The 14517-nt window shown below is 43.1% G+C and overlaps 1 protein-coding gene across 1 annotated transcript in view; it reads right to left on the bottom strand.

The window, feature by feature from the left end:
* Positions 1-14517, bottom strand: part of LOC105891990 (semaphorin-6D-like) — an 83745-nt gene that overhangs the window by 5523 nt on the left and 63705 nt on the right. The window contains exons 14-19 of the mRNA XM_012818202.3: positions 13007-13162; positions 12441-12614; positions 12133-12270; positions 10582-10659; positions 7244-7302; positions 3351-3401 (exon numbers count right to left, since the gene is read on the bottom strand). Of these exons, the coding sequence (XP_012673656.1) occupies positions 3351-3401; positions 7244-7302; positions 10582-10659; positions 12133-12270; positions 12441-12614; positions 13007-13162 (656 nt within the window). The remainder of the gene's footprint in view (positions 1-3350; positions 3402-7243; positions 7303-10581; positions 10660-12132; positions 12271-12440; positions 12615-13006; positions 13163-14517) is intronic.

Below are 14517 nucleotides of genomic sequence, written 5' to 3' on the forward strand. Positions count from 1 at the left end.
AACAACGTTGCCAACAAGCAGTTTAGTTTTAATTGCATTTGAATTTTCAATAAGAAACTGACAACCAGAGGAATAACAGAAAACTGGTCCATTTTTCAGTAGCTTGCATGCATGTTTTCAGGTCAAACAAGTATGTAGACACACACACACACACACACACACACACACACACACACACACACACACACACACACACACACAAACACAAAGGAAAACGTAATCGCTTTCATGCCTGACCCTTTTTTTAAGATCAGCCCCATCAGTAACAAATAGCTTCCTCCGCTCTAGTGAAAGACAGGTTCACAGGTTCACGTCCAACATGTCTGTCTGTAGCAGAGGTTTCCCCACAACATCTTGTTGTTTCGTTTGTTTCGGAGTGGTGATCAATTCGCCATTTGTTGCAAGGGGAGAACACATTGATTCATTGACACGGTTCTCCCATAATGCAATTCACCGATGGGAAAAATAAGTGGAATCCCTGATGTGGGGGTGGTGGAATGGCAAGAGGCTAGAACGCCACATGGGTGGAAGGCAAACACTTCCATTTACTTGTCTGCCAAATGTAGTTTATTGATAGAGCCATACCCAGCTGTTGTGCGACCCACGGTGTGCAGTATGGAGGGTGATAAACGACAGTTGTCTGACGGGAAATGTGTTAAGCTGTTGTAAATGTAATTTAGAAGGTGATCTCAGCAAGAGTGTCTACCCAATGCATGCAAATGAAGAGCATTAAAGGCAATTTCAGTGACTCTGGCTTCTATAATTGGATGCCACCACCGGTGACGATAATTCAGTGAAGTGTCTAAAGTACTTTTTAATGAGTTGAAACACTCGGTTATATGGAGTGCAGTCCCTCTTTTTGGAATACATGAAGAGGAGTTTAACAACATCCTTGGCCACCAAGTTAGCCTTAGATTGCAGTTCATTATATTAATTTACAGGGGTCCCTTCTTACTCATGTGGTTTACATTTATAACAAAAGTTTTTTCCCCACTATTGTTTTTTCGATAAAGCTTAGCATAGGGGGCAAATATTCCCAAATTAAATAATGTTGTGGAGCGTATTTATTAGACGTGACACTGTGGTTAAATGTGACACTGTGGCATTGCATGATAAATGTGGCAAGCTCTGAACATGAAAAGAGAAAGAAACTAGAGATCTGTGAAAAAGGCCTACAGCTATTCACCGCAAGGAGCCATCAAAGAAGGAGTTCTGCACAAAGGCCAGCAAAAAACATGGAGTACTGAAAATCAGGATGAAATGACAAAGAACAAATGTCTTCACGGCAGCACCAGACAGCTCTGAGACTTCGGGTTCAGATTATGCCCACATGCAAAACAAGACAGACTGAGAGCCCTGGGAGGTTGGACTAATACCACCCTGTAAACACAGGCACCATATCTCGTAGAGATTCTGATCAGCTACACTTTGTGTTTATTGCCGCACTCAACTCCACTCTCAGGAGTAGGGATTTGAAGCTCTGTTATCACCTCGTAACAGTCACAAACAATAATTAAGGTGCCTGCTTCCAAGGGATTCATAAATTCATCAGACTCGAAGCGCTCTCTGTTAGGCCTCCCTCAATAAGCGAGCAGTCCCTCCACACCACACTGTATGGTATATCTTGGTGCGGTAACAGTAACTTTGTTTCAAAGACGTTTGGAGATCGGTCACGCCGACCCCCTTTTACCTGGCCGTGTATTTGGCATGCTTTACTGGGCTCTCCATCACTGCCGCCTTTGTCTGGTGTTGCCGTTTCTGCTGAGCTTTTTTCCGAGCTCTGTAAAGAAACGTCTTTTGTCTCCAGAGTCGCAAAAAAAAATAACGGTGATTACAAGTCGCTCGGCATGGCCCCATGTGCACCAGGGGGCCTTTTCTTAGACTGGACAAGTTAGCGGGACTGGTGCTTATCGCTAATGAGGCTGCCACAGTGACCCCGAGCAGATTGTGCCTGCGGGATTCAGTCAAAAAGTTTACCCTGAAAATATGCCACTCCAAACGTTCAGCCATCTGTGCATTGGGGCTCGGGTCATAGCAGCTCCCTTGGATGCAATGTGTGTCAGAAGCCAAAATAACTCCCTTCACCTTGGGCTATGTGCAGATCTATGATTTAAAAAGCATCAGTGTTCAGCGGACTGAACAATAGCGATGCATAAAAGCCTTTGTCGAAAGAGCTTGCGCAGATGCCAACGCATAAAACAGATCGGTAATATCAGGAGAACTGCTACGGGTCATGTACTGTGGGCTCACCCTATTTACAAAGCATGGTTGCCTCAGAGGCGAAGACTGTGCTCGGTCGCCTGAGAGCCTGAGCAAACCGCCTATAGCTACAGTGTGATCCATTTGGAGTGTTTTCCCTTTTGAGTTGGGTGGCTTTGGGACATTAAAACAAACCACTCAACAGAAGGCGTTCAGCTGCTTAAATAGATTGGCTCTGGTTCGTGTGTTTGAAGCTGTCATAAGCAGGAATGACAGCAGGAACAATTTCACAGTTTAGCCTCTGGTTTCCTCCTCTGAACTGCCATTGTTCGTGTTCAAGTGAATTATGGTTTCGTCATGGTTTAAAATGACATCCTCTGGTTTGCATACATGTGCCGTATGGAAAACTGCAAATAGACGCATACGTTTCATCCATTTTGTGAACAACTAATTGGCTTTGGTTGGCACTTGGCTTTCACACAACAGAATTTATAAAATATCGTTAGAACTCAGCAGGAAATGCTTACTAATGCATTTTCAATGAAGTGCTAATTCAAATTAGTTTACTCCTTGTTGTAGCCAGTGACCTGTGATTTAATAGGCTGCTGTGAATGCTCTTGCATTGGTACAGTGCTAGACACTGAAAGCACCATAATTAAGAATTCTCTGCACTGACACCCGCCTTCATGCTCGGCTGACTGGATGGCCGAGGTTAATACAGAGGCCCTTAGAACAGTCTGATTTTAAATGTCTCAATTAAATTAAGGGCGGGTGACACTCATGTGACGGATTTAGCCACCACCGCCACCGAGGCCCAAGCGAGGCTGAACTTCAAGTCGTGTGTCCTCGCCCAAGCATGACAACTTCCAAATAAGAGACCATAACTCCCGCGACATTTTACCTCCGAAACTTACCTTTTCTTTATTTCACACTTTAAAAAGGTCACGATGGTGGAGGATCACAGGGTGTGAGTCCTTAGTGCTTATGCACATTGGTATAATGCGTATAAAAGCATTAAAAAAAGACGTCTTTTGGCTTTAATGTCAGAGCATTTATCAAAAGGGCACATACAATGCTGTACAGCTTCAGTTTTTCAACTTTACAAGTTCAAGCCTGCCAAGTCAACAAGAAAATAACGGTGAGAGCTTTACCATAGGCTGAGTCTGCTGCGGAGTTCTGATTCCGAGTGGTAGCCAACACATCTGTGGGGATAAAAAAATAGACACCATCAGCCTTCTGTTTTGATTATCATCATGGCATATAGAGAATGAAAATGAACCAAAATGAGCCAAAAATAGTCATGCTCTACCTCATTAAGTATAAATCAAGACAAAGAGGGAAAAAATCCTAGATAATGAGATGTTTACAGTAGCAGGTGTTTCAACACAGATGTGGATTCTTAGTTAATTAGCCCCATTAGCATTTTTGGCTAACCCATTCAGCAACTTCCGACACATGGTGGTTCAGGGGCGTATCTAATGGCAGTTTTCACTATCAACCGTGTCCTTTCTGATTCGGGCACGATGGAGAGAGGCATCTCCGTCAAGGTGAGCCTGAGGTTAAGGACACAGACTGCTGCGTCATGAACGCTGTGGATGTGAATGAATGATGAAAGAGGTTTCTCTGTGAATACTTCATGAGGAGCTTGCTAGCATGACGTGCAAAGTTGCAGAAACCCCGCAGATTTGCCTCGCACTGCTGAGATCATCGCAAAGACTTAGATCAAATGGAAAGCGAAGATCAGAGATCATAAAATAATTACTCCTCGGTTCAAAAATTTTAACTACAAGAGAGTACAATCTCTAATATGGTTCCTTTTCTTTGAGCTTAGTGTTCACTACAGCTTCAAATATTCTAGCCAAGGAGGAGTCCCCTCTCCTCATTATCAGGCTCTGAATGTCTAATTGTTTGCCTGGACCCCCTCCTATTCAACTCCTTATTTGACACTGACTTTGTTGTTTTTCAAACAACTTCTGAAAAGCTTATAACCCAACCCCTTGTAAATACTGGCAAAAACTACTAACAAATACACCAGCAAGGCTTTTGACAGCCAGAAACACCATGTCAACAAATCCCATGGCAAGGGAAACCTTGTTTGCACCTAATATGACAGTAGTGGGCACAGAGGACAACAGCCTGCATTTAGAAGGCAATTTGTGTTCTTCTCTACCAATTATTTCAAGCACATCATAATAAACAATCACCTATATTGACATGAAACACAGTGCACAGCATAAGTGGCCATAGAGAACAAGAAGCCTGTCCACCAGGAGCGGTTATGTTCAAGGACACTTGGACAGGGAGCCAAGGAGGGCCAGGATCAAAGCAGGAACCCTTACATTGCCAAACAGCGGGTCTACCGCCCTGGGCAAATACTGCCAGTTTGTATCGCGTCATTTATCTTCCCCAGGCGACTGCCATCCAGAAAAAAATATGGAGCCCGGTGCTGAGGGCGGGGATCGATACTGGTGTCCCGCACCTCGTCATGAAATCAAGTTTGAAGGCCAGGCTGAATCAAACGCTGAGGTGTAATCAACAAATACACGGTGGGCCGGGGCTTCAGAAGTCCGAGCCCTCAAGGTGCTCGAGGAAGGAGCCGGTTGAATGAATAGTGCAGGCTGAAATTGGACTTCTAAGGCATGTTCAAAAGCATGGCTTGGGTATTAGAGCTGGGAATACTCGTTTTTAAAAATGCATTGCGATTGAAAATGAAATAACTTTCTAAAAATAATGTAATTAAACAATATGCATGCCAGCATAATGAATTAAAAGAACTCCCTAAAATGCATTTCAGTGTGATGTGTAGTTGTAATGATGAATGAAAAATGAATATACAGAAAACACTGCCAGTACACACTACATGTAACATTACACATTCCTTAGGGTCTTGTAATGCTAGCTAAGCTCAGTTAATGTAAACAAATCATTCAAATGCAACATATATGACTGTATCAGTGAATGAAAAGTTAACTTACAGATACTGGGAACACATACTACATCTACACAATCCATTGGGTCTTGCGATGCTACCCACGTACAGTTATAGGTTAGTTTAACCACAGTTGTACAGCGATTTTGCAGTCGTTACACCAGTGAATGAACACATAGTGTTAAAGCAACATTATGTAATAATTTTACCTTAAAATAACAGCTTTAAAATCATTTTGGTGGTACACTGTACCACTGTACACGGAGAATGGCGCCTGTGCCACTGCCACAGCATGCCTGGTACGCCTGGTATTGCACTATGTAACTTTGGTGGACAGAGCGCAACACCTTTCACAAGAACTAAGTAATGCTTTATGGCACCACCTCACGCAACAACTAAACCCTTCTGCTAGATATAAGAAGAAGCTAGCGCAGTATTCTCTGTACGGACCTCATGGCAGAGGCGTCAAAGAAGTTGTTGGAGGAAGCGAAGAAGAGAAAATGAGAGAGACAATGAGATATTAAGAGACTGAGCGAGAGTCTTTTACTTGTTGGCTAAAAGAGCTAAAAGAGACAGAAGGATGCAAGTCAGATGCCGAGCTGGCACTCTTTCTGTTGGACTAATCAATAATAAAGCATTAGCTGTCTTACTATGTCTTGTGTTGCGCTGACTTGACAAAACTAAAAGCTTTTTAATAACTTTTGTTATTCTTTTAGTCATTTTTGCTTTCATCACCGACGTCACAATAAATTAAAATATTCACGGTCACATTTGTGTAAAATCTTCTAATATTACTCTACCTTGTCAGCAAACATACTTTGGTTTCTGGCGTTGCCTTTGCTGGTTCAATATCTCTCAGCTTGTCAACAAATAGATCTGTACCACTGTCCATTAGGGGGTCTCAAAGTGGTGTAAAAGTGAACTACACACAGCAACTTTAGGGGGAGCTCAGTACCAGAAAATACCAATTCTCGCATAATGGGGCTTTAATGGGGCTACTTAGCTCAATGCTAGTTGCCTACTTGCTACAACTTCCTCCGGTGTCATATTAGCCAAGTACAAGCCAGTGTTTTTTCAGTAGGATTTACATGTATTTACAAATAAGTAACACGTTTTTGTTTAAACTACGTTGTGGTATGGATAATCATATTTGATCTTATAAAAGCCAGCTGTTTTAATGTTATATTTTTGTTATGAATGATAGTTAATGAATTATCCTGTAGTCAGAAGTGCAGAATTTGTTTTAATAGGAAAACAATTAGGTATTTATAGAATGTACAGTACAGTGCAATACAGTACAAGATATTAAATGTTTAGACATAGGCTTACTGCTGGATCTTCTTTCAACAAGGAGACAGCTTTTTATCTAATGTGAATGTAAAACAGCTATTTAATAAAAGGTTTAAAGAAAAAACATCTCAGAAAAGCATTGTGATGCATCAAGAATTGTTTTATAATTGAATCCTTACCCTTTGAATCGTAATCAAATCGAATTGCGTTCTATAGGGTACTACAAAATGAAAGGAAAACTCCATCCTTGCTTGATAATGGGGGTTTAAACAACATGGTTTTTGTGAGGAAGGGAAAGGTCGCCCATTATTTGAACCAGTGCTAGTTTTCTTTTCTTTTTTTTTGTTCTTTGCAAACACTTCAGAATGCAAGCAGCTTTCAGGCCTTTGTCCTGGTTGGCTGCAAGTGATTTTAAGTGAGGGCAAGGTAAGCACCACCCTATTCTTGATTCACAAGGCTCACTGTGTATACCCCCATGTAAACAAAAAAGGCTATTCAATTAGAATGGCAAAGGATACGGTAGTGATGCAATTTTAATTTTAAATGTGAAATTTTTCGAGCTGCTAAGAAATTCCATACATAGGCACAATTGGTTTTCTAACTCTGCTTTCTGTTTCAGCATCAGAGTTACTAAAGCTATTGGAGGACTGTCTATGTACCCACTGAGTGTCATGATAAAAACATGCCTGAGTCATTTCTTTAAGAAACAAACATGTAGCCAACAATCTAATTTAAGGTGTGATTTGCGGTGGATTTCCTCTGTGTTCCTTGAGAGAAAACACACAGTGAGCCTGGCCTGTTTCTATGACGACAATGCAGACTTACTGTGACAGGTGTCAGGGTACTTTGAGTAGTCGCCCTCGATGTCCTGCTCAAATCCAGCCCTGGAGAAGACAGAAAGAGAGAGAGAGAGAGAGAGAGAGAGAGAGAGAGAGTGAGACAGAGAGAGTGGGAGAATCTAAAACAAAGGATGCATCTGAGACATCATTTTGGTCACCATTGGATACCAGTGCTTCACACTCTCTGACTGAGCTTCTTTTATTGAGCCTCTGTCATTCATCCCCCAAAATGTCGATAGGGAGCTAATATGCCTTTTCCGCAAATAGAAGCACCGCTGACCTGCCAGTCAGCTTCTAGTGAAATAAACAAACACCTTTAGTGAGGCGACGCACACATGGAGACTGTGGTGCCAGTGCCGTTCCCTGAGGAATTGAAGAGGGGAGAAACAGAGGAATAGAGAGGGAGAGGGAGGGAGAGGGAGACTGAGAGGGAGAGACCTGCCACGCCAGGCCATTAATGAAGTCAGAATCGCATCTGCGGTCCAATTAGAGGCCTGTGTTTGCTCAGGGAAGGGCGATGGCAGGAAAAGGTTAACCGTAAATCACCCTTCACGGACAGCGAGGCACAAGGAGAGAGGCTCACCTTATTACAAGTGCATGGTATAGGAGAGGAAAACCGCCCTTCATAAGGCTAGGAAACAATGGAAAAACGCAATTTACAAATCATCTGATATGGAACTTCTAGGATTCTTGATACGTCTCAATTTAGTTATCCTTCATTGTCTCCTTTTTGGTGATTTCCTTTACACAACCTTTGTCAGCTCCTTGCCTTCCAGGTTTTGGAAGTAACCAATTGAGTGTATAAAATCTTAATTTATAGGATACCCTGTAAGAATAATTAGCTAAATAAAAAATCTCCTGCCTTAACAGAGTCTCCCAAATTTGTTCTGGCAGACACACTGATGTCTTTCCCACTGGTGCCAGAAAAACTGCAGTGTCCAAACAGAAACCGGTAGTGTGACTCTGAGCTGGGGGGGTGGGTGTCTGGAGATCTGTCCTACCCAATGATTCCACCACAGCCCTCTCAATTTACTATGTGGTCCGACACTGTATTGTCTTTTCTCTTGCACACTCCACCTTTATCTGCCTCTCGTTCGTTCTTTCACTCGTTCCTTCTTTCACTGCTTCGTTCAGTGTTACCCTGCACAAGCCCCCTCCCCCGTTTTCAATATACTCGGAGGTATGAGGCCAGTGAGGCGGGGAGAGGCTGAGTGTTATTCATTAGCCTGACACAAGAGCCCTGTCTCCTCTGTCAGTCACGAAGATTGACAAAGACACACACTCTCTCTCATACACACATGTGCACACACATACATGCACACACACACACACACACACACACACACATGAACCCAAATACACATACACACACACACACACCCATACGCTTGTGTACACATGCACACACACATACACAGACTTGCATGCATGCCTTATTTAAAATCCTTATGAACAGCCAGCCAGTTCAAGCTGTTGTGTAATACTCCCTATTCCTGCTTTCATGTCAGTCCCTCCAGGATTTTGCGATCTTGCGATTTTGCAAATTCAAGGATTTCTCGCAATGGCAACTACCAGTTGTACTTTTTCTCTTATTACCGCAATATTCATTTTTTATTTAATTTAATTCAAATTCAGCCACTTTTGTACGCAACAATCTCAACAAATACTCGCAAGATCTTGGTAGGATCTGTCATATATCCACCTCGTCTGCCTTTCTCCTATTTCTCCGCAGTAATATTCTTCAGGGGAAAATGCTGAAATGTTCCCCTCTCTCTCTCTCCCCCCCTGACCTCCGTGAGCAATGCGAGCAATGCCTGCTCAACCTGTCTGTGTCACTTCACCTCTGGACAAAACCCTCTCATGAGTACTGGCAGCTGGCCATCTAGGGACTCTGAAAAACAAAACACCCATCTGTTCCTCCGACAGGAGTGAAGCCGACGTTTTCCACATGATATGCTCCCAGAGTGTACAGAAGTGTGCGGAATTCGCTCGCTAAACTCACCTTCTCTGACTGCGTCGTTAATATTTCATCGAGGTGGCGCCCAGGAAGATGTATACTAAAGAATGACCTTTCAAACTACTGTATGTTATTTGTTATGCTGCCCTGTTTAGCTGCACAGCTGGAGAATTTTAATTGCGGTGCGGGTCAAGGTGACCGTTGTTATCTCCGCTCTGTTCACGGTACCTCCTCATACCAGGGAGGCGGGTGGATCTAGATAACGCTCATGATGAACTGGGAAACAACCAGGGGAACAACAAACTCGAAGTGATAACAGAGGAAGAGGAAGAGGAGAGAGGGAGGAAGGAGCTATGAGTAAGCAGTGAAGAAAGCAGTCATGCAAAAAGTACAAGGGGAAGATAAGGGACTGTAGCTCCATATAGGTATGCATTACTTTCCATGTATTGTAAATCATTTAGTCAAAGGCTGCCTTTTGCATGTCTGTCTGCTGTGAGAGAAAGAGAAAGAAAGAGAGAGAGAGAGAGAAGCTGGAGAACTCTTGGAAGCTATGGTGGTTGACAGATTGGCTGTTGTCTCTTATAAGGCCGCTGGTTGACAGGCAGAACCCATGATCAATAAACCTTTCTGTCTACCACCCACAAGACCAGATCAATCAATTACAGTTAGCTGGCGCTGATCAATGGTACAGATCCAACACATTCATACTAAAGGCATGCATTGTCCCTATATATAGTCTGAAAGTGTGCTTGTTAGTTTGTTGTAGTGGATGATATTCAAAGTCTGTAAAAGTGTCTGTCAAAGGTAAATGTTATGTATCAAGAGCCATAGCTCTTCTTGATCCCATTTTAGAAAAATAAGAAAAGGCTAATAACATGAATAAAACGAATCTGTTCTAATAACTGGTGTGCCTGCTTCAGATTTAGATCAATGTATTTACAGAGTTTCCATCAGAATTCAAATAAATCTTTCTGTAATCCCAGACTCATCATAAGGGATTTGTCAGGATCAAAGCTAGCACAAAATTGACAATTTCTAAAATATAATGACAATTGAATTAAAGTCCAAGTGAAAATGAATATGACAAACAGATGGGAAATGCATCAGATAGGCAAACCTAAAGAAAAGAAAACCCGGATTTACCTAGATTGCTTCCTATTATAATATATAAAAATACATCGGAGAAGCACTGGGAAGGCAACATTAAAACAGACATATTAATCAGCATCTATTCTGTGAGGAAAAAGCAAAAACGTGGTTCGGAAACACTTTATGCCCATCAACAAATCTCTCAAGGCAAGGTGCGGTAAACAGTACAGGCAGCTTGACTTGCTTGAGATTGTGACAGGAAGTGAGGTCACACTTACTTAAAGCCCGGTGTCACGCTGGCACAGCTCTCCGTCTTCAGCCAAACACAGTAGGGGTCCTGGGAGGCCAGGCAGCTCCTGAGACAAGAGAGAGAGAGAGAGAGAGAGAGAGAGAGAGGTGAGGGGAACGCTTGAGAGAGGGAGCTGGGAGGCATGTAGCATACTGCATACTGGTCCATTCAAACACTCAGTTAGCTAGGTTTGCTATATGAGTGTGGTGAGCCAGGAGTCTGACCACCTGGCCAAGCATGTGTGTGTGTGTGTGTGTATGTGTGTGTGTGTGTGTGTGTGTGTGTGTGTGTGTGTGTGTGTGTGTGTGTGTGTGTGTGTGTGTGTGTGTGTGTGTGCACGCACGCGTGCGTGCGTGTCTTTGAGGATGTGCATGTGTGTGTGTGTGTGTGTGCATGTGTGTGTGTGTGTGTGTGTGTGTGTGTGTGTGTGTGTGTGTGTTCCTGCTTGCATGTGTGAGATAAAACATGATGTATGCTTTGGGGACCTCGCCTGAGTGTTCCCACCCAGCTCCTGTAAGTGCTCCTCTGGGACCAGAGAATCCATTTTATATGGCTCCATATCTCTCCACAATAGGCAGCCCAGGGTATAACCATAATGTATGGGCACATGTAAGTATTTCTTGGCAAAAAAAAAAAGAACGAGAAAAAAAGAAAAGAAACAGCAAGCGAGTCCCTTGTCTTTCTCCTCCGCCTACCACTCTTTCCTCCAGCTTACCTTGACAGCTCGTCTGGGACCCAGACAACAGAGACCTCTCAGCACGAGAGCCTGTCACACTGCTGTCTGTCGAGTGACTTCCTGTCTACAGCTCGTCTTCAGATGTCATTTAAAGCTATTTCTTCTCGACTGCAAACTCCTACTCCCCCTCCCCCTCAACACACACACACACACACACACACACACACACACACACACACACACACACACACACACACACACACACACACACACGCACACACACACACACACACACACACACACACACACACACACACAACACATACACACACACACACACACACACACACACGCACACACACACACACACACACACAACACATACACAAATACACCTGCCCCCACCTTCACACATCTTGCCTTCACCAAAAGGAAAGTTCTTGGAAGTGCTACATGGCTTTTAAGAAAGTTCACAATAAGCACATCATAAATAAACTTTCCGTTCTCAATCTGGTTTCGAATGATTTTTTCGAAAGAGATTTGGTAGTGCCATTGGAAGTTGTTGTGAATGACAGAAAATAATGGAAGTCAGAAAATAATATTCTGATAAAATCTGACTAAACCGTAGAAACCACTGTTGTGGAACATTTCTAAATAGGACCCCTCCTATCAGAACATTATCATGACTGATGATGAGTACAATGGTCAAGATGGTAAATACAGTTATTATTTTAAATTCAATAAATCAACACTGCTTGTCAGTGATGTGATGTGTTTACTATGGAACCTTTATTTAAAATTTCACCAAAAATGAGCAATCATTTCATGGACTCATGACTCATGGACTTAGGAGGAGTTCCATACCTCTTACAGGTCCCGTAGTTACTACAGCGGCTCAGAGGGACTCGGATGATACAGGTTGAGAAGGCCACGTACAGGGCATGGTGCTCCTTATCCAGCTCCAGCCCCAGAACTCTTCTGTCCTCCCCTTGGACATCACACCTGGATAGACAGGATTCACAAATAGAATTAAATACTCTACACGCAGGCAAGCATTGTTATCACAGATGGACTTCATATTCGTTCCTGTACAGGCTAGTTATTTGCTAGTTATATATGCAAACATGGTGTAACTTCAAGTTCCAGTCACAATCTCCGGTGTGGAGACTCACTTGGAAGGGTTGTACACATCGATATCCTCCAGCAGCGTGGAACCAGAGGTGGAGTTGGGGTCGGTGCTCGCCAAGACCTTGAGAACGTGGCCATCCTCGGAGCTTAAGAACATCACGGTGCGGTTCTTATAGGGCCCGGCAGATGTGTCCACAGCCATCTGGGTCAACTTGTACCTGCAGAGATGAAGACATTCTCACAGTGTAAAGACTGTTTCCACAAGGACACAGATCACAAGGACACATTTGTCATACTAGGAGATGCTTTGGTGAGTACTTAGTCTAAAAGGGTACTCAGGGTGCTATGCCATTGGGTAAAATGTCATTGATACTGCAGTGGACCGGCAAACATCCCTAAGTGATTTCATACAACAGCTGAACCCTTTGCATGCCAACTGGTTTGGTCTGTCTTCACAGAGAATGCTGTGCTCACCTGGACACAGGAGCAACAAGAGCGGTGGTGGTGGCGAGAGATAAAAGGAAGTGGACAGGCGGGACTTTGCTGGGCAGGGGACAGGACCAGGTATGTGTGTGTGTGTGTGTGTATATGTGTGTGAGGTTATGACTACCTGCTGGCGGAGCGGACAAAGAGCGGGCGCTCGGCCACGGAGGGCACGGCCTCGTCCATCAGCGGGTAGGACTTGATGAAGGTCAGTATGTCGTCGGGGAAACTGGTAGAGGAGGTGTAGGCGGACGCGGGGCCATCTCCTGCACACGAGCCCGGCCTGGGTGGGGACCGGGGAGGAAATTAGGTCATTGCATGATGTCAGAGACAGATGACGAACACAGCGGCTTGCGGAACAAGAGGGTTTCAGATTCGTGAGTAGTCTTTTCTCTGATATTAGGCCAAGTTAAATAGGGGCTAGTAGATTGCAGGGTTAAATTTCAAAGGAACATTCCAACATACGTATGAAGTACATTATATGTCAACAAAATAGTTTAGAAACTAATTGGAACACTTTATATTTCTACAATAGTAGAAACAGCCGTCTATTCGTTGAATTGACCGCATACATTATGGCAGCGTACTCATATGTCAAGTAATATTCATTATGGAAAGAGACATTCATCTATAACATAATTTGTTTTAGAAAAAAAAGAGAAAAAAGTCAAACAAAAGAGTTGCAAGGAACTGCATTGTCCTATGTTTAAAATTCTGTGGTCGCTCTTCACAAATTAATCTTGATAAGGATAACACAGAGACTGCCTGTGTACTGTTCTCAATTACAATCTCTCAATCAGCAATTACCAATGGTCAAAGAATGGAGCGTACAAGATTAATCACTGTAATTTAATGTTGATGGCCTAAATAATGACAGCACAATTAGCCTTCAGTGGCCCTATTCAGACTAGCTTCGACACATTTAAAGCTTGCCTACACCCGGCAGAATCCGACCGCGATTGTGTCCAGCCTGCAACCTTCTGGACTTGGCATTCACTTTCAATTATTTAGCAGACACTTACGTACAAGGAGGGTATATATTTTGTCAGAATGCAATGCTCTCTGGTAATCAAGCTAATTTCCTCTGTGTCACTTGTGTCTCACTTGAACTGATTGAGCAATGAGATATTTACATATAGTTGCTTAGGTGACGTGCTCTTTTTTTAATGTGTTCGCGCCGGCTAGTAAGTTGCCCTGAATAATGCACTCAGATGAAAAGGGAATAAAAGCCTTGCCAATTGAAAGACACACACCTCCTCTGACACCCCTGAACATGCCCTCAGGCAAAGTTAAAGCAAAGCTTGTAATTTCCTTGTCCCTCTGGAAGGTGACTGAGGTCTCATTCTTCATTGTTAGTGAATTAACAGTGAACTCAAGTGACTGCATCTAACTGTGAGAATGAAATAATAAGCATGACACTGACAACTTAGGCTATTAAGCTTTTCTTTCCTTTCCTCTGGATTAGTATTTAATGTGCTGTAAACTTTGACAGAGGTGCTATACAAACTTTTTTCTCCTCATTAGCAGTTAAGCGTCACTCCTTGCTGAAACGACTGAATTTTAAATACTATCTGATGAAGAGAAGAGAGCAAAAGCACTTTAGATGTTAAATTTTTTAAAAATGGCTTCTAAATGGCT

This window comes from Clupea harengus, chromosome 19 (assembly GCF_900700415.2).
Source record: "Clupea harengus chromosome 19, Ch_v2.0.2, whole genome shotgun sequence".
Taxonomy (NCBI): Eukaryota; Metazoa; Chordata; class Actinopteri; order Clupeiformes; family Clupeidae; genus Clupea; species Clupea harengus.